The 18,866-nt window shown below is 42.0% G+C and overlaps 1 protein-coding gene across 1 annotated transcript; it reads right to left on the bottom strand.

The window, feature by feature from the left end:
* Positions 1 to 329: 329 nt before the first annotated feature.
* On the bottom strand, positions 330 to 18,677 carry LOC110218378 (zinc-alpha-2-glycoprotein-like). The gene is made up of 6 exons (XM_078149109.1): positions 18,385 to 18,677; positions 3,998 to 4,258; positions 2,991 to 3,245; positions 1,759 to 2,037; positions 937 to 1,051; positions 330 to 387 (listed from the first exon to the last, which is right to left on the bottom strand). Exons 1-6 carry the CDS (start codon positions 18,464 to 18,466, stop codon positions 330 to 332), a joined length of 1,050 nt encoding a protein of 349 aa, XP_078005235.1. The 5' UTR covers positions 18,467 to 18,677.
* Positions 18,678 to 18,866: the final 189 nt, after the last annotated feature.

Genomic DNA, 18,866 nt, shown 5'->3' with positions numbered 1-18,866 from the left:
ATGGTGAGGAGGATGGTGATGGTGAGGATGAAGGAGAGGGCTGTAACTTCTTTCTCTCTTCCCTAAGTCCTTCCCCACTACCAGGGGATGAGACAGGACTTGTTATGATGGGGGGAAATCACCAGACCTAGAACCAGAAGACCTAGGCCCAAGTTGTAATTCTAATTGCCTTTGGCAAGTCATTTCACCTTTCCGGCCTCAGTTTCCTCATCTGTAAAAGGAAGAGAATGCTTGTTGCACTGTGTGCCATGTGGGGAAATTGTTTTAAAAACCATAAAGCACCAGAGAGATGTGTGCTGTCATTGTTATCATTAGTACGTGGGAAGCATCTATCGGCAACCCATGCTTGGCTCAGAGCGTATGGTGAGGGCCTCCCTCAGTCTTCTCCTACAGAGCAGTAGATGAAGAAAGAGGTCAGAATGAACACTCCAGTTGACTTAGTGGGGTCCTCCCTGTGGGGAAAAAATGATATTTAGTTTAGCCAAAGCCTTCTCCCCACACCAATTTCCTAACATCTGAAAGGAGAAGTTGGAAGGAATGTGAGAGTAGGGTTTGAGAATTTCATAAAAACACATGCACACACCCCTGCCATCTGTTCTCCTCAGAGAGTGACCTCTCCTTCCCCATATTCACCAGCTCATATAACATTTAAGTCAAAAGGAGGAAAATAAGAAAAGACAATCAATTTGAGGAAAATGTTGAGAGGCCATCTCATCCAGCCTCCTGCCTTTAGCAATGATGTTTTTCTGTAATCTCTCTCCTCTCTGCCAGTAAAGATCACTCTGTACATAGCAAGTAGGTCAAGAGAACTCAGTTTCCAGAAAACTTCCCTGAGAACCCTCTCCAAAAGTTCCCTCAACTCTTTGACCCCTGTCAGGACCAATAACCTCTCCTTCCCATTCACCACCTGCCCTCCCTGTTCCCTGGCCACCCCACGCTGTCTTCTTTTTCCATGTGATAAAAGCTGCCAATGAGCTCAGCACAAGGATAGCAGCTGCTGTGGAAACCAGGGCTGTGGCCCAGAGACTTCCCCTGCTTGTCTCTCCAGGAACTATAGGGGGTAAAAGGTACTAGGTAAATGGTAGGAAGAGGAAATGGAAGGATGAAGGAGATCCTCCATGGAATTGATAGGTGACACCATGGGGAACTCTGTCCACTGACAGCTTACGGTCCAACATGTCCTCCCATTATCCCTTTCAGGAAAGTTGGAGGGAGGAGAACTGTGTCCTTAATCCCTCTACAGTGGTCTCATGGCCTGGATATAGTTCTGGATTGCTTTTGAGGGATTGTCCCATGTTGGATCTCAACCCCAGATTCAATACTAGAAGGACCAGAGTTTAAGAATACCGTGAAGGAGCAAACTGCATCAGTTGACAATGATTTTTACCATCCATAAGGCAAAGAAAATAGAGATACAGATAGTTCCTGATCCGCATGAGCAATGAATCCTCTGAGGTGACCCATGTATCCAAATTCAAACTATTGGAAGTTATAATTGTGAAAGATATGGTCATTGGTTCCAGCCCAATAGAAACATGTGGTACAAATTCAAATTATGCAACCACTTCGGGAGATTTCTTATTCACACTAATTGTAACCTACTTGTAGGATATTTTTTTTTATTTCAAAGGAAAATTATAATAAAATTTTGAGTCAGTTGCTGCACTTAATCCTTCTGGTGTTCAAAAGGAATAGGGTTGTCTGCATGGAATTCAAGGAATTCTGGGTGTTCCCCCACCCCTCCGGAGGAAAACTCACCAGGGTACACGGTTGGCTTCTCCAGCTCACTGTGCTCAACCAGGCAGGCATAACCTTTTCCTGTATCCCCTGGTGGCAGTTCCAAAGTAACATGGAGGTAGTAGGTGGCATCAGCATTGGGTAAGGTGCCACTGGAGCTCTCCTGCCCCCACACACCCAGCTGCCCATCCTTCTCCCAGCGCAGAAGGATGGAACGAGGGTAGAAACCCGTGGCCAAGCAGGAGAAGATGATGCTGCCATCGGAAGTGTGATGGCGGGATACAGACACTTCAGGGGGTGCTGGGAACAGAAATGCAAGAATGGTCTGCTATTCTCTTTGCTTCACTGCCTTCTCCTTCCCCACCATCCTTGCTCCTCATTCTCACTGCCATAGACAACTGGGACAGTCCGTAAGAATACCACAGGGCCTGGGCTATAGAAGTTCACCGTTTACCATCCACCCCACAGAAGGAGTTAACAGGGCAGCCATAGGGTCATGTTCAAGATCATATATCATTTCACCTAGATTTCATGGGCATTTCAAACATCTCCATTATGATTATCATACATTTATCCCACCTCTGGCAACTCATAAGAAGAACCTCAAACTTAGTCCATTCATGTACAGAATCTATTTCTCCCTCCCTCTCACTTCAAATTCAAATCTAATTTCTCCTAAAATGGCATCCAGATCTTCTTCCCTCAGAGTTTTCCCTAGGCTACACACCTAGCCTTCTGCTATTCCCCAGACATGTTCCTGTTTTCATATGTATTACTCTTACTCATATGACTCCAATGGGCCCTTCAATCCCCATGTCATCCCTAGGTTTATAGAAGAGGTATGATCAGAATGATTATTAGTATTACAATTATAGTATCTTTTATTTAGCAGTGCTTTATATGTATTATGTCATTTGATCCTCACAATAACCCTGTTAAGTGCTATTTTTATCCCCATTTTACAGATGAGTAAACTGACTCTTAAAGACTCATCCCTAGTAAGGGTCTGAGGCAGGATTCAGACTCAGGTCTTCCTGAATACATCACCTTGTTCAGCACTTTCTCCACTTCAGTACCTACAACAATTGTCCCATTTTTAAAATTTGGGTGCTAAGACTCAGTGACTTTCTGTAACTTGTTCAAAGGTACACAGCTAGCTGTCATCTGCAAGACCAGAACCCAGGACTCTTGACTCCCACCTTGGAGTTGTGATGGCTCCAAAGGAGAAATGTAAGAAGGTACCAAGGACTTACTTTTTTCCTTCAGGTGCACAATCTGCAAGAGAATCTTTAGGAAAAAGGGACAATCCACTTTCATTGCCTTGTCCCAGAAGGCATCTTTCCGATATGGACAGAAATCCTCAGCCTCTTTCTTTATGACTATCCATTGTCCTTGCTTCATATCCAGTTGGCAGATATCTTCACCATCAAAGGCAATACCCAATTGACCATTCACAAGGATGCCCCCGTCAGTCTCACAGCTCATAAGGGCCTGCCCTGTGTGGGACCCTGTTAGGGATAAGGGAAGGGAAGAGGGAAGAGACGGGACTGGGCTTCATGCATTCAGCCATTCAGCCATTCATTCAACAAGCATTTTTAAGCAGTTGCTGTGGGTAGAACCCTATTCTAGGTGCCAGGGGAAATACAGAGCACCATTCCTACCCTCTTAGAGCCCACTGTCTAAGAAGAGGATAATTATTATATACAACAATCAAAGATAATTATGAGAGAGAGATGATGATGATGATGTTTTATGTGAGATCAGAAAATAGAGGCTGCTACCAACTTACAGGATCAGGAAAGACTTCCTAGACATGGTGACATTTCATTTGGGCTTTAAAGGATGGGTAGGAATTCAACAAGAAAAGAAGGGGAAGTAGGACATTACAAGGTATAGAGATAAGAAAGCACAGTCTGTGTTCAGGGGACAAAGCCTAGTCCCATCAGGCTGGAGAACAGAGCTGAAAGAAGTAAAATGGGGCAGGATTGCAAAGGTAAGTGGCCACCAGAATGCGGAGGGCTCTGAATTCCAGGGGGGAAAGTTTAAACTTCACTCAATCAACAAGGTTAAGGGTAGGAGGAGGAGGGAACCAGTCTTGTTTCTTCTTTGCCAGGGTGGCAAGAGTAAATAACAGTGGCCTGATACAGTGGGCACTCAGTCCCATGGCCTGATCTCCTGGGAATGAATCTGGGAAGAGAAGAGCAAACAGGAGAAGGGACCAAGGCAACCAAAGGCAGAATGGCCAGCAGAGCTAACTCACCCTCGGTCCAGTTGTAATACTTCATCTTGTCCTTGAGCATCTGATGGACCTCTGCCTCTAATCGCATCAGTTCTTCTCGGTTCTGCTGAACCAGAAAGTTCTGCATGGGTGCACTGACTCTATCCAGCTTAAAGATCAGATCCTTACTAAGGCTGTCATAGGAGACTATCAGATGGTCATCCAAGCAGGCATTGAGTAAGATGTCTGGAGGGCTCCCAGGAGAGGCCATCACAGTTAACTGTATCTCCAGGCTGTGAAGCTCTGAAGGGGGAGGGGCAGAGGAGGGTGGTATTTGGTTAGGGCGAATATAAAAGTTCGTTTTAATTCAACCAACATTTATTAAAAATCTACTATGTGCCAGAATGTTAAAGAGATTTTTTTAAAAGGCAAAGTTAGAAGCAACATGTCATAATGATAACTAGCATGTATATAGCTCTTTAATGTTTTCAGTGTGATTTACAGAATCTCATTTGATCTTCACAACAACCCTGGGAGGTAGTTGCTATTATTATCCCCATTTTACAGATGACGAAACTTAAGCAAAGACAGGTTAAGTGCCTTGTTCAGAGTCACACAGCTAGAAAGTGTCCGAGGCTGGATTTGAACTCAGGATTTCCTGGTTTTGTTTTTTCTCCAATCCACCATGGCACCTAACATAGTGGAAAGAGAGCTAGCCTCAGAGTCAGAAACACCTGGATTCAAAATATGCACTAGCTCCATGAGCCTGAGCCTCATACAGTTAAACTTTCAGAGCCCCCAGGCTATTCTGAAGATTTATATTAAAGAGCAGGTGTTAGCAAAGGGAGTTTCTTCACTGGGAATTCAGACTAATGAAATCAGAGGTGCAGTTAAAAATAATATCTATGTGCCAGGCGCTTTGCTAGATGCTAAGAAAACAAGGACGAAAATAGCAGTCCCCAACTTCCAGGAGCCTGTATTCTTACTGAGAAATACAACAAGGAGAGAGAACTAACAAGGAAGGGGACAATGAAAGCTTCCTGCAGGTTGAGACATCTCCCTTCCACCCCACTTTTAATGAGGAAACTCATTGATAGAGACCAATGCGGGTTGGCACCTTCTCTGAAATGCTTGGTCTTCTTGAGCTGCTTAGAGCTGTAGGAAGTTATGTGACTTGCCCAGGGTCACGAAACTAGTACCAGGCACTGTGCTAAGCACTGGGGGTACAAAGAAAGGTAAAAGACAGTCCCTGCTCTCAAGGAGTTTACTAAGGCGGAAGACAATGTGCAAACAAGAAATATGCAGTATAAATTGGAGCTAATCAACAGAGATGGCACTAAGGAGGATGGGGCAAAGCTTCTGGCAGAATCACTGGGACTTCAAAAATGCAAAAGCGACACATGTCCTGCCCTCAAGAAGCTTACACTCTATTAACAACTCTCATTTCCATACCATTTTCGGGTTTACAAAACACTTTCCTCACAGGCACCCTGAGAAGTTGGTGGTGCCAATATCACTAACTCCATTCTCCACATGGGGAAAGTGGGGCTCGAAGAGGTTCAATGACTTGCCTCGGGTCACAGGACTATCAGGTATCTGAGGAAGGGTTTGGAGCCCAGACTTTGGTCTCCAGGTCTTGCTCTCTTTTCACCATACAGGCATATCTCATTTTATTGTGCCTAACTTTATTGCTGTTTACAGATATTGCATTTCTTACAAATGGAAAATTTGTGGCAACCCTTCACCAAGCAAGTCCATTGGCACCATTTTTCCAACAGCATATGCTCACATCATGTCTCTGTCACAAATTTTGGTAATTCTCACAATATTTCAAACTTTTTTGTTATCATCATATCTATTACGGTGATCTGTGATCAGTGAGTGATCTCTGGTGTTACAATCACAGTTATTTTGAGGCACTGCAAAATGCACCCTTATAAGACAGTGAACTTAAATGATGTTATGTATGTTCTGACTAATCCAACGACCAATCATATCCCCCATCTCCCTCCCTCTCTTCAAGCCTCCCTATTCCCTGCGACATGACAATATTGAAAAATATTTACATAAACTTAGTTAATAAAGAAGCAGCAGAGCTTGAGAGGATTGACCCCAATTTTGAAAGAAGTTCTCCTGTGGGTAAAATATCATCAAACAGCGTCAGATGCTACAGAAAAATCTTTTGTAAAAGGAAGAGTCAATGGATGTAGCAAATTTCATGTCATCTTATTTTAAGAAATTGCCACAGCTGCCCCAACCTTCAGCAACCATCACCCTGATCAGCCAGCAGCCATCAACACTAAGACAAGACCTTCACCAGAAAAAAAAAAAAAAAGATTATGACTTGCTGAAGGATCAGGTGATGGTTAACAATTTTTAGCAATAAAGTATTTTAATTAAGGTTTTATATATTTTTTATTTAATTATTTTTTAATTAATTTAATTTAACTAATAATAATTTAATTAAGGTTTTATATATATATAGATATATAGATATAGATATATATGTATTTAGGCATGATACTGTTGCACACTTAATAGATGACAGTGTACTGTAAACATAACTTTTATAGCACTGGGAAACCAAAAACCTAGTGTGATTCACTTTATTGTCATATTGGCTTTATTGAGATGGTCTGGAACAAAACTCGAAATCTCTCTGAGGTATGTCTGTACTATCCTATATCCCTAGTGTGTGTCCTAAAAGGCTTCAACCCAAAGGAACAGTTCAAAAGGGGACGCAACAATGCCTCTCTCTCTCTCTGAGGAATAGGATAATGTTATCTATTTTACTGAAGAGGAAAATAAAACTCAGAAGTTAAGTGACTTGCCCCTGGTCACACAGTTAGCAAATGTCAGAAATGGGATTTGAATTCCACTCTTTCCCTACTCCATCTGTGTGGCCCTTCTCTGGGGAGGAAGGCTGGAAGAAAGAAATGCCCTTTGGTTTGAACAAATTGTAGGCTTGAGATGAGACTTCTGACAGTACAAGGTGGAACACACCAAATCTGACCCCTGATACCTGCTTAGATGTTCACCACACTGGAAACGCATGTGCACGCACGCGCACACACACACACACACACATACTCCCATAGACATTACACATACATACACTCACTCACATATACACACACACTCTCATATACACACACATATATGAGCAAACATGTACACACACACACACACACACACACATACATATACACACACACACAGAAACAACTACTTACAGCAAGTGCTGCTGTGGAGGAAAAGTTTGGTTGAGAAGAGCCAGCCCCCCTCCTCTCTGAAAAAGGGAGGACCTGTTTCTTTCCAAACCACATCTATTTCTCTGTCACTACCATCAGCTCAGCCAGGGCATAACCTTCTTTTGGCTAAGGCCCTTTCCTCTCCCCAACCTCCTTCTCTACATCAGAGGATGGAGATTGCTTAAAGTGCCCATGTTTAACCAATCACACCTCATTAACCTCAGGTCCCATTCTTCTCCGTCTTTGATTTTTTCAGGACCTCATTAGCAGGTCTGGATAAAGTCACAAATACCCTGGGGCCAGTGTTAGGACAGGTTCCTAATTATGTCCACAGATTGAAATCTCTGACGTATTTAAAGAAAAAAAAACTCTGTGTACACAAGCTGGCCACTGGTTTCCCCTCTACATTGTCTCTCTCTAGACATGATTAAGACTTATGCTCAAAACCAATAAAAATTTTTTTAAAATTTTTAAAACCCAATAAAAATTGATCATATCTAGAGAAAGATGGCTTTTAAGTCTTATTATCCTCTCTCTTAGTTCCATCTCAGACTTCCCATTTGTTTTAGTGTTCACTTGTCTGTCCATCTCTACTTATGCTCTACTCATCTACCCTTGTGTCTCCCACTTTTGAGCACTTTAGAATCTCCAGCTTAGTTAAAGGGGTGGGAGTGAAAGCCCTGCCCTTCAGCTTAGAGTCTACATAGTTTGATCTCTTCCCAAAGCTATGAAAACTACAACTCCCAGGATTCTTAGCTAGACACTGGATACCTCCTCTTGTACTTACAGAATGGTGCATTATGAATAGAGGTAGTGTGATGAGGGGGCCAGCTAAGTGGTATAATGGATAGATAACCAGGCCTTGAGTCAGGATGACTCATTTTCCTGAATTCAAATCTAGCTTCAGACACTTATAAGCTGTGTGACCCTGAACAAATTTAACCCTGTTTGCCTTAGTTTCCTCATCTGTAAAGTGAGCTGGAGAAGGAAATGGCAAACCACTCCAGTATTTTTGCCAAGAAAACCCAAAATAGGATCAATGAAGAGTCAGGAATAACTGAAAAAAAAGACTAAACCACAAGTGTGATTAGGGGCTAGGAAAATCTCATACACAAGACTCAGGGTTATTTTTTACTCAACTGCAGCTATGCCTTTCTCCACCCATCGATTCATTGCCTCTCTCCTCTGTGCTCTAGGGTGGATAAAGGGTTTTTCCAACCACTAAACAGGAAGCTAGATTTGAACATCATTTTGATTAAAATCTGGACAAGTCTGAAACCCATATTCTGTAACTTTTCTCTGATTGGAAGACAGAGGGACCTTAGAAGTCATCTACTCCAATCACTCATTTTACAGTTGAAGAAACTGAGTCCCAAAGAGGTCAAGGGACCCGCCTAGATTTAAAGTGAGGTCTTCTGACTCCTCTCACTCTAAATCTTGTATTCCTTCCTCTTCATTAGGTTACCTCTCAAAGGGGGTCTCCGATAAGAGACGGGAGGACATTGAGGCAAAGGAAGGAATTTTGAAGAATAACAGGCTTTAGAAAATCTGTGCATTGGAGAAAGAAGAATGTTCATCACAGAGAGGGAGAAACTTAGCAGAACCACAGTCACTGTCTTCAAAAATGGGAAAGTCTGTTGCATGGAAAAGAACCGTACATTTTGAAGACAACACAGAGAAATGGAAAGGGCTCTAGATTTCAGGCAAGAGGACCTGGATTCCACAGACAGTGAGTTGTCCCTTCCCTGGGGACTCCAACAGAAGGTAGATGCCCATGTGTCCAGTGGGTTGTAGAGGAGAGCCTTTTCAAAATATAATTTGGACCAGATGGTTTCTTAATTCCCTCTCACTGAGAGATTCTAGGGTTCAGTTCCACAAGCACTCATTCAAACAAGCATTTAAGCCCTTGTGATAACACAGGTGCTGTAGATAATAAAGGGGAAGAACCAGTCCCTGCCTTCATAGAGTTTAGGAGGAATAAAATACACACAAGTAGGGATAGGGTCTGAGGTATAATTTCATTAGTATTGAGGAAAGTGCTTCTACTAATATAGGCTGGCATCTTCTCTGCAGCTTATAGAGCTAGAGACTGTTGAGAGCCTTGAAAGGTAAACTTGCCCAGGGATTCACAGTCAGTATGTAGCAGGGGTGAGATTCCAGCCCAGGATATGAACTGAGGTCTTCCTAGCTTCAAGGGCAACTCTGTATCCGTTAAGCCCTGCTGTCTCATTGGCATACAGCAGACAAGGAGATACAAAATATGTTGTTGCTACTGCTTCTGCTGTTCTTATGGGTCCTTCATTCTCTTTTTTTTTAACCTTGTTTTATTTTTTTTTTGGGGGGGGCTAGGCAATGGGGTTAAGTGACTTACCCAGGGTCAAACAACTAGTAAATGTTATGTGTCTGAAGTCACATTTGAACTCAAGTCGTCCTGAATCGAGGGCCGGTGCTCTATCCACTGCACCACCTAGCTGCCCCTAGGTCCTTCATTCTCAAAGAGGACCGAAGACATCACAAGGGTGAAGTCTTGAATTGTGGGTGAATTTGATTTAAGTGAGGCAGAGCTGTGATGCCTTGACTTATGTCTTACTGCTGGACTTCAATGGCTCTGGAGGAGAGAGTGAGGCTGATGACAATTTAGAAAGGCCAGGGTCACCCCCTGCATCCTGGGTCATTACCAGTCATCTTGAAAAAATATATACCAAGTCCATTAATGGCATTTGAGAAGGAGGGAAGTAGTGACAGGGAGGCTGCTGGAAGGCCTCAGGTAGAAAAGCCTTTGATCTGAAATTAGGAATTAGGGATTCCTATGGGAGGAGATGAGGAGTGGGAGCATGGGGGTACAGCCTGTGCTTTATGAAAATATTCCCATTATGAAAATTTGACTCCCCAGGAGGTACACAGGACCCCAAAGTCCTGAGCCAGATTGAAGAGGCTGGGGCAGGAGGGGAGGATAAGACCACAAAATGCCCCTCGAGGGGAGGAGACAGTCTTCAGAACAGTCTGTTAAGGGAGAACTAGCTGTATAGGGAACAGTAAATTCAATGAAAGGAGTAATGTGAAGCTCTATCACTTGCTGCCCATGTGACTTCGGGTAAGTCACATTCTAAGTTGCAGTCTTGATGAGGGGATAAGACCTGGACCCCAAAAGGAAAGAGATCATGTCTCTGGAAGCAACCCATAATTTCAGTATGCCCCTGTGAGAAAATTCTTTTCTTGTTACAGATATAGACCTGACCCTGTAATTCCTCAGATAAAAGCTTTCAGTGCAGGCCGCTGGACTGTCTCTGGTGCCTGCCCAAGGACTCTGTCTCTGACAACCTTTATATCTCATCCCTTCAAAGGAGCATCCCTGTTGACTCCCTGGATTTTCCCATCCCTCCCAGACTACTTGAATATACTGACCACTCCCTAATCCTGCCCCTGAATCACCTAATTAGCATACTTGTCTTTCCTTTCCCTGTCCTTTTTCCATGTGAGCTTTAGTATCATATTCATCAGGTTGCAAGTTCCCTAAGGAACTTCGCCTGCTTCTATTGGTGTCACAACAAACTTTGCCACTTGATTGGAAGGCCGCTTTAGTGCATGAATTCATTCCAGGTGACATCAGCTGCCCCATACTCTGACATTTTGGGGGTCCCAGCACCCCAGAACCATGTCAGCACTCCTAAACTGCTTGTCTCAATTTCCTCATCTGTAAAATGGGGATAATACTTTCCACTACTTTTCATGGCAGAAGATTATGGAGAAAGTACTTTCTAAACCATACTGTGCTATAGAAATGGGAATTACTAGCATCATTATTATTGTAGGTGGCTCCTGAAGGCAGCACTAAAACGAAATGAATAGAAGTTAAGAGAAGGCAGATTGTTGTGGTTATTGTTGTTCAGTTGCGTCCAACTCTTCATGACCCCATTTGGGGTTTTCTTGGCAAAGATACTGGGAATGGTTCACCATGAAGAAAATGAGGCAAATAGGATTAAGTGACTTGCCCAGGGTCACACAGCTAGTAAGTGTCAGAGGCCAGATTTACACTCAGAAAAAGGAGTCTTCCTGACTCCAAGCCACTCTGGCTCCACCTAGCAACTCACAAAGAGAAGGCCGATTGCAGCTCAAGAAAAGGAAGATTTTCTAGCAATTGGAGTTGTATAATAGTGAATCCTGTTGCTTTGAAAGGTAATGAGTTCTAATGGATACATAATGAAGTGAGCCGAATCAAACAATTTATGCAATAAAAACAATACTGTAAGAAAAAAACTTTGATAGATTTAGGAGCTCTGATGACCAACCAGAATTCTAGAGAATTGGAATTCAAGATGAAACATGCTGTCCACCACCAAATAGAATGACAAGGGACTCAGAGGGCAGATTAAAGCATATGTAGTTTGGGGATGTGGACAGTGTGGAAATTTAGTTTGTTTGATTATACCTATTTGGTGCAAGGCTTTTGTTTTTCTTTCATTTTCAGTTGTGGGGTGAGAGGAAGAAAAAGTGAATTTTGGTTCAGGGGGAAAGAATATTTTTTAAAGAAAGTTAGGCCAGAACCAGGCTGTAAAGGGTTTTAAAGATCAAACAAAGGAGACTATATGTTATTCTAGGAGGGAAGAAAGTCACTGAAGCTTCTGGAGGAGGGGAAGGACAGAGTTTGATCTGTGCTTTGGGAAGATCATGTTGGCAACTGTGTGGAGGATGATTCCTTGATGCTACAGGAGCATTTAGCTATAATACGTTAATAAATGTGTTGATTGTGGCCAATGGAGGGAAAAAAGGTAATGAGTTCACCGTCACTGGTGGTCTTCAAGTAGAGAGTGAATGGTTGGACACACTAGCGAAGGGATTTAGCCCTCAGGGAGCAGTTTGAACCAGATGATGTTTACAGGTCCTTCTACCAAAGAGACTCTATTCCTTTCTGTGCCTTTCTTATCTTCAGTCCAGTGGCTTTGTTTTAAATCTCAGTAAAAAATCCATGATTAGAGAATGAACAACTCCTTTAATTGTGCTTAGAAATAGGAAGACAAAGTTGATCCACTTTGGTGACCTCCTGGAGGAAGGATCACAGGATTTAGATCTGGAAGGAACCTGAGTGGTCAGCTAATCCAATCTGTCTGCTCTACATGTAAAAGGAGTTGGTCACAAAAAGTCTGGACCCATTTGAGGAATTTCCACAATTGATTTAGTGAGATTATGGCACTATAGGAGTATAGCGTAGGCACTGTCCCCTTGCCGAAAGAATATGAGGAAATCCTAATGACTGACTAAGCAGGATTTCAGAGGATGGACTGTTGCCAAAGGAGCTGCCCCACTTTTGTCATTTGCAAAAACAAGCTGGCAAATCAGCACATTCTCTCTCTCTCTCTCTCTCTCTCTCTCTCTCTCTCTCTCTCTCTCTCTCTCTCTCTCTCTCTCTCTCTCTCCTCTCTGTTTTTCTCTTCTCTCTCTCTCTCTCCGTTTCCCTTCTTCTCTCTCTCCCTCCTCCTTTCCTCTCTCCATCTCCCTCCTTGTACCTTCCCTCTCTTTCCCTCTCTCCCTCTCATCCTCTCCAGTTTCCCTTTTACCTTCAGAAGACAAACCAGGTTTCCCCATCCCAAGACCAGGATCACTGTACTATATATTGTTTTTTTCTTCTAAAGCCTTCCATTGTAAATAGGTATCACCTTTTCTAATCCTTAAAAATTCCAATTAAATGTTACATCCAAATGTCCAAATGATGATGAAATAACTTAAGACGCACTTCACCTATTCTCTGTGATGCTGGGAGTCATGGGTTCCTCATGTTACCATACTAATCTAGAGGGACTAGAGAGGAGGCAGGGCAGAGCTGGGGTTACAGGTGGAGAGAAACTAACAGTGCCTCTCTGTTCTCTGTCCAGGGGATATTACCAAATTCCTTCCTCCCATGCTACCATGTGTGGCATAGACTAAATAAAACAATTCCTATTGAATTATTGAATCAAAAGTATATGTATATTATCAAACTCAGTGTCAGTGGGACTGTGGGGTGGGGGAGCATATTCATGCTTTGCTGGGGCAACTCAAATTGCTGCAGTCTTTCCAGAAAAATCTGGCCACTAGCAAAAAGAGTAACAAAACTGGTTTATATAGAAACAATATCCCAAGAAATAGAAAATATATTAAAAGGATAATTTGCTCATAGACTGGAGCTGAAGCAACATAGAACATAGTATATGAGAACCAGGGGTGACCTTAGAATATTAGATGTGGGAGGGAACTTTATTAAAAAAAAAACTGTGGTATATCATTGTAATGGATTACTACTGTGCTATAAGAAATGATGGCCTCAATGATTTTAGAAAAACATGGAGGACTTGCACAAAATAATGAAGAGTACAAAACCAAGAAAACATTGTACACAGTAACAGCAGTATTATTTTAAGAACAACTTTGAGTGACTGTCATTTTGACTATTATAAATACCTAAATTAGCTACAAAGCACATATGAAGAAAGATGCTATCAATATCCAGAGAAAGAACTGATAAAACAGAAGTATGTATAGAATTATTTTACATATATATACCTATCTGTTTCTAATGATAGCCATTTGGGGAGAGAGAGAGAGAAAGGAGGGGGGAGAGAAGAAAAAAAGGAAAAAAGAAATTTATTATATATGTAAATGGTATCAAGTTGTACATAAAAGATTTTCAGTTTCATGTGCAATCTTTTTTTTTATTATGGACATATTTTCCATATGTCATGGAACTGCTTATTTTAACGCATAAATTAAAAAAATTTAAGACTGTCAAAGCTGTACAGACTAATAAAATATAAAATATTATAACTGGAAGGATGGCAAAACATAGAATGTCAGAGTAGAAAGTGACCTTGGGTACTGTCCAGCCCAATCCCTCACCTTGAAGATAAGAAAACTAAACTCAAAAGAGGGGACGGGACTTGCCCAAAATCACCTGACCCATTAATGGAAGAACCAATAAAGAACCCACATCTCCTACCTCCCATACCAACTTCCTTCCGTACCAACTGTATTGTAATAGTGAAAAACTGGAAACAACCTTGAAGGCCCAACAATCAGGGAATAGCCAGGCTGCAGAAAATCTATGGAAGCAGGCCACAAAGAATGATTAACAGGAAGAATGTAAAAAACATGGAAAAGTCCGTGTTGGTGGCTCCCAATCTGTGTGTCTCAGGACTCCCAGCTCTGACAGAATTGTTGCAAGGGTCCTTTTCATTGAAGAACTCTGTATGATAAATAAGCAAACATACTCTAGGTAGACTAATGATACAAATACATGCCACATGCTTTTCCCTATGTAGGTAGATGCTGTTGCAATTAATAGATTAAAGATTCACTTAGGATTGGTATTGAATTCATGGCCACTTTTGAAAAAAATAGATTTTCTCAATCAGTAAATACTAAAAGTACATCTACTATCATGATGTTTAGTAGAGAAGAAAGGGAATTTACCTTAAAAAATGAGTTCTAATACTCAAAAGCTTAGAGATTACTGGTCTATACGAAACAATCCAAAGCGAAAACAGAAAAATTAAGAGACTATAAATGCAAAGACCATGTGTGTGTAGATTTGAATGTACAATTTGAATGTACCTTAAGGATCACAAGCAGTTGAAAGATCATAGACTCAAAGGTGGAACTTACACATCACCTCTTCCAACTCTCATTTTACAGATAAGAAAATCAAGGCTCTAAAAGGTGAAATTACTCCCCTAAGATCACACATGTGGTAAGTTTCAGAGGCAGGATCCTTCTGCCAGTCAGTAGGTGAGTGACTTTGGGGAATTCCAAAACCTCCAAACTGCTTTCCTTATTCCAGACTTCCAAATTCAGTGCTCTTTACAGTCAGTCACTCAACAAACATTATTAAGCACCTACTATGTGCTCGGCATGCTATCTGTCCTCAGGTCCCATAGGCATCTCAAACTCAACTTTCAAAACAGAGCTCATTGTCATTCCCACAAAACCCACCCTTCTTCTGAACCTCTACTCCCATACAGGGCACCACCACCACCTAGGTCTGCAACTTCAGGAAAATGCTGACTCCTCATTCTCCGTTACCTCACATATCCCATCTCGTCAAGTCATGCTGCTTTCACCTCCACAACATCTCTAATACATACATACATACATACATACATACATACATACATACATACACACACATATATATAATATGTATATGTATATATGTGTGTGGTGCGTGCGTGTGTGTGTGTGTGTGTGTGTGTGTGTGTGTGTGTGTATCCTTCTCCCCACCCACACAGACACAATCCTAGTACAGGGCACCTCCTCAACACCTCTTATCTGGACTATTCCAATAGTCTTCTAACTGGCCACCTGTCCTTTAACCTCTCTCCACTCCAAATCTATCCCCCACATAGCTGCCAAAGTGATTTTCCCAAAATACAAGCCTCTCTCTCTCTCTCACACACACACACACACACACACTCCATAAACTCCAGTGGTCCCCTATTATCTTCAAGCTCAAATATGAAGTCTTCTGTTTGGCATTTAAAGATCTCCACAACTTAGCCCCTTCATGTCTTCCCAATCTTTTTTTTTTCTTCTTTTTGGAGGCAATCCAGTTAAGTGGCTTGTCCAGGGTTACATAGCTAGTAAGTATGTGAGGCCACATTTGAAGTCAAGTCCTCCTGATTCCAGGGTTGGTGCTTTTCTACTGTGCCACCTAGCTGCCCCCTTCCCAGCCTTCTTATCTGTTACTGTCTGTGGTCCACCCATACTTGCCAATTTGTTTTCACATAATGTTCTATCTCCTACCTCCATGTCTTTGCATTGGCTGTACCCCATGCCTACAAGTCATTTTCTCTGAGTTGAGCCCCCAGTCTCCATTAGTACATCTTTGACTTTCCCCAGCTCTTTGCTACCTCTCCTTTCTCTTTCTTCTGATTCCACTTCTCTCCTTTCTCATCTCCTCTTAAAATCTGTTTTCTAATTTTAAGTCCTTCTAGACTCAACTCAATCAGCCCCTTCTGGGGCTTCTCCCTTTTGGGAAAAGAGATATTTCTCAGTTCTCCTTTCTTTCCCCACACCCTAGCTCCTAATTCCTTCCTCTCTGAGATGATCTTGTATCTACTCTGCCATTGCATGGGACCTATATCTTTATACAGTTGATACCCCTTTAGAACATAAGTCCCTTGAGGTTAGGAACTATTTAAATTTTGTCCTTGTATACCCAGCATCTAGCACATAGTGGGTGCTTACTAAATGCTTATTGGTTGGTTGACTGATTGAAATTTATTCTTTATTATAAATTTTATTAAATTCAATTAAAAGAAAAAGGGGAAGCCAGTATAGTATCTAAGTAAGTTAATGCTGCCAAGTCATGATGTAGCATTTAACCACAACATTCAGCAAGTATGATGAGAATCAATCATTTATGAAGCTTCTACTCTGTGCTGGGCACTGTCCAATGGAGTTGAGATAGGGGCTAGAGCCTGGACCTATGATTTCATTGACCTGGATAACCCTCTACCAGTGCAAGTCAGCACCTTCTCTTCAACTCATATTCTTGGAGAGTTGTCCAGAGTACTGAAAAGTTAAATGAAATATATGCCCAACAGATAAGGGTTTGGGGAAACTTTACAAGAAGGAAATGGGGCCAGAGTGATTCCTGGTACGAAGTGGAAGCAGAAGAACAAAATAATTAAATTATGATGAAAAAGAAATTATTGTGGAATTATAAAACAGAGAGAAGAGAGATGGGAGAGCTGGGGAAAGCCAAGGAGGCACTGATGGAGACTGGAGGCTTAATTCAGGGGAAATGAGCTGGTGGTTACTGTATGCTGAGAAAAGAGAAGAGCCAGCTCAAGGAGTGTAAGGGGACAGGGTCTAAAGATATTTGTGACTCAAGTGGCTTCAAAAAGAGCTGTTTTGACCTGAAGCTAAGAGAGTGAATCTGGGCTCCAAACAGAAGGGAACATTGCTTCTCCAGGAACCTCAGAAGCTAAGAAAAGAACCTAGATGATGCAAACAGAGTAACCAGTAAAGAGAAGACTGTCACCTCAAGGCCTAGGGCTAGAAGAAAAGTCTGTTAGTGAGAATGGGAATTATATGATGATGCTGCCTTTACCTCATCTATATAAAGACTATAACTTTAGTTTCCCTCACCCCAGAATAGAGTTTGTGTCCTTGAATTAGATGCCCATGATGCATTTTCAGGAAGAGAATAGGTAAGAAAAAAGACCTGAGAACAGAGTGGAGAAAGGTCAGGAATCCAATGGAGGTAGACTTTGAAGAAGAATGGTGATCAGAATGTAAGCCCCTTGAAGGCAGGGACTATTTTTGAGTTTTTTGTCTTTGTTTGCAGGTCCAACACTAAGCACCAGGTCTGAAGGGCAAAGTAAATGCTTAATAAATGCTAGTTTACTGATTAGTTTGTAGTAAAGGAAAGTGAGCCAGAGAGAAGACAGCAGAAATCAGGCTAGACAGATCTCGCACTGGAGGATAGATCAGGGCATTAAAATAACAACTGATATTTATAGAGGGCTTTAAGGTTGGGAAAGAACTTTCCAAAAATTCTCTCATTTGGGCCTCCGAACAACTGTGTTAAGGTCTCCAGATATTATTTTCCCTATTGCTTTTTTTTTTTAATTTTTGTACCAGATCGTGAGTTCATGATTTCTTTGACATAGGGAACTCACAACTCCCTCTACTAATGTAGAGCAGCACATTCTCTACCTACCATTTGTAACCTGATCATTAAGAGGTTAACTGACTTGACCAGGATAATGCAGGCAGTATGTGTCAAAGGGACATATTTTCCTGACTTTGAAGCCAGCTTTCTATCATCTCCATTTTACAAATGAGCAAAGAGATTAAGGTGTTACATGACTTGTCCAGGGTCACACAGATAGTAGGGGTCTGCAGCAGAATTTGTACTCAGGACTTCCTATACTCTATCTTCTACCACGAGTTCTTAACCTGGGGTTTGTGAACCTGTTCTTTATATATTTTGATGACTAAATTTCAGTATAATGGGTTTCCTTTGTAGTTCTATACATTTTACTTTTTGCATTTAAAAGTATTCTTCTGAGAGAGGTCTATAGACTTCACTAGACCTTTCACCGAAAGGATCAAAGCCAGGGAAAAAAAAAGTTAAGAAGCCTAGAAAATGGGAGCTCCACATTCTCAACCCTCTTCTTACCCCTAATCCTTCAGACTCACCTGCCTGGGTCTTTGTCGGAACAAATATCCCCAGAATGAGCAGCCAGAATGAGAAGGACTGCCTCTTCCATTGAGTCTCCATCCTGAATGGTCGCCAGCCTCCGTCCAGGCTGCTGAACTTGCCCCCTGTCAAGAGATTTCCATTTCTGAGATTATGACCCCCTCCAGACCCAGGGCTCCATGGGAGCCAGAATCAGCAATGCCAATACCTACCTTGCAAGCAAAGGAGGGATCTAGTTATGTTTGAGAAAGAAAAATCAATGCGTGAGAGGTTCCAGGCTCTCCTCCAAAAAGTATACCTTGTATCCTACTCAAAGCCCTGATGGAAAACAGGTCCTTATATACACACATGAACTCCCATCACCTCCCCCACCCCAACTGACATTGGCTCATCCTGGTCTTTGCCATCAAATCATTAATGAACTAGGCCACTGTTGCCAAGCAGAACTGGTACCTCAGCGAGAGGACATGAAGGTGGAAGT

Source organism: Phascolarctos cinereus, unplaced genomic scaffold (assembly GCF_003287225.1).
Source record: "Phascolarctos cinereus isolate Bilbo 61053 unplaced genomic scaffold, phaCin_HiC Scaffold_2;HRSCAF=192, whole genome shotgun sequence".
In the NCBI taxonomy this organism is placed as follows: Eukaryota; Metazoa; Chordata; class Mammalia; order Diprotodontia; family Phascolarctidae; genus Phascolarctos; species Phascolarctos cinereus.
The sequence above is the reverse complement of the archived record's forward strand: the minus strand, read 5'-3'. Positions and strand labels throughout refer to the sequence as shown.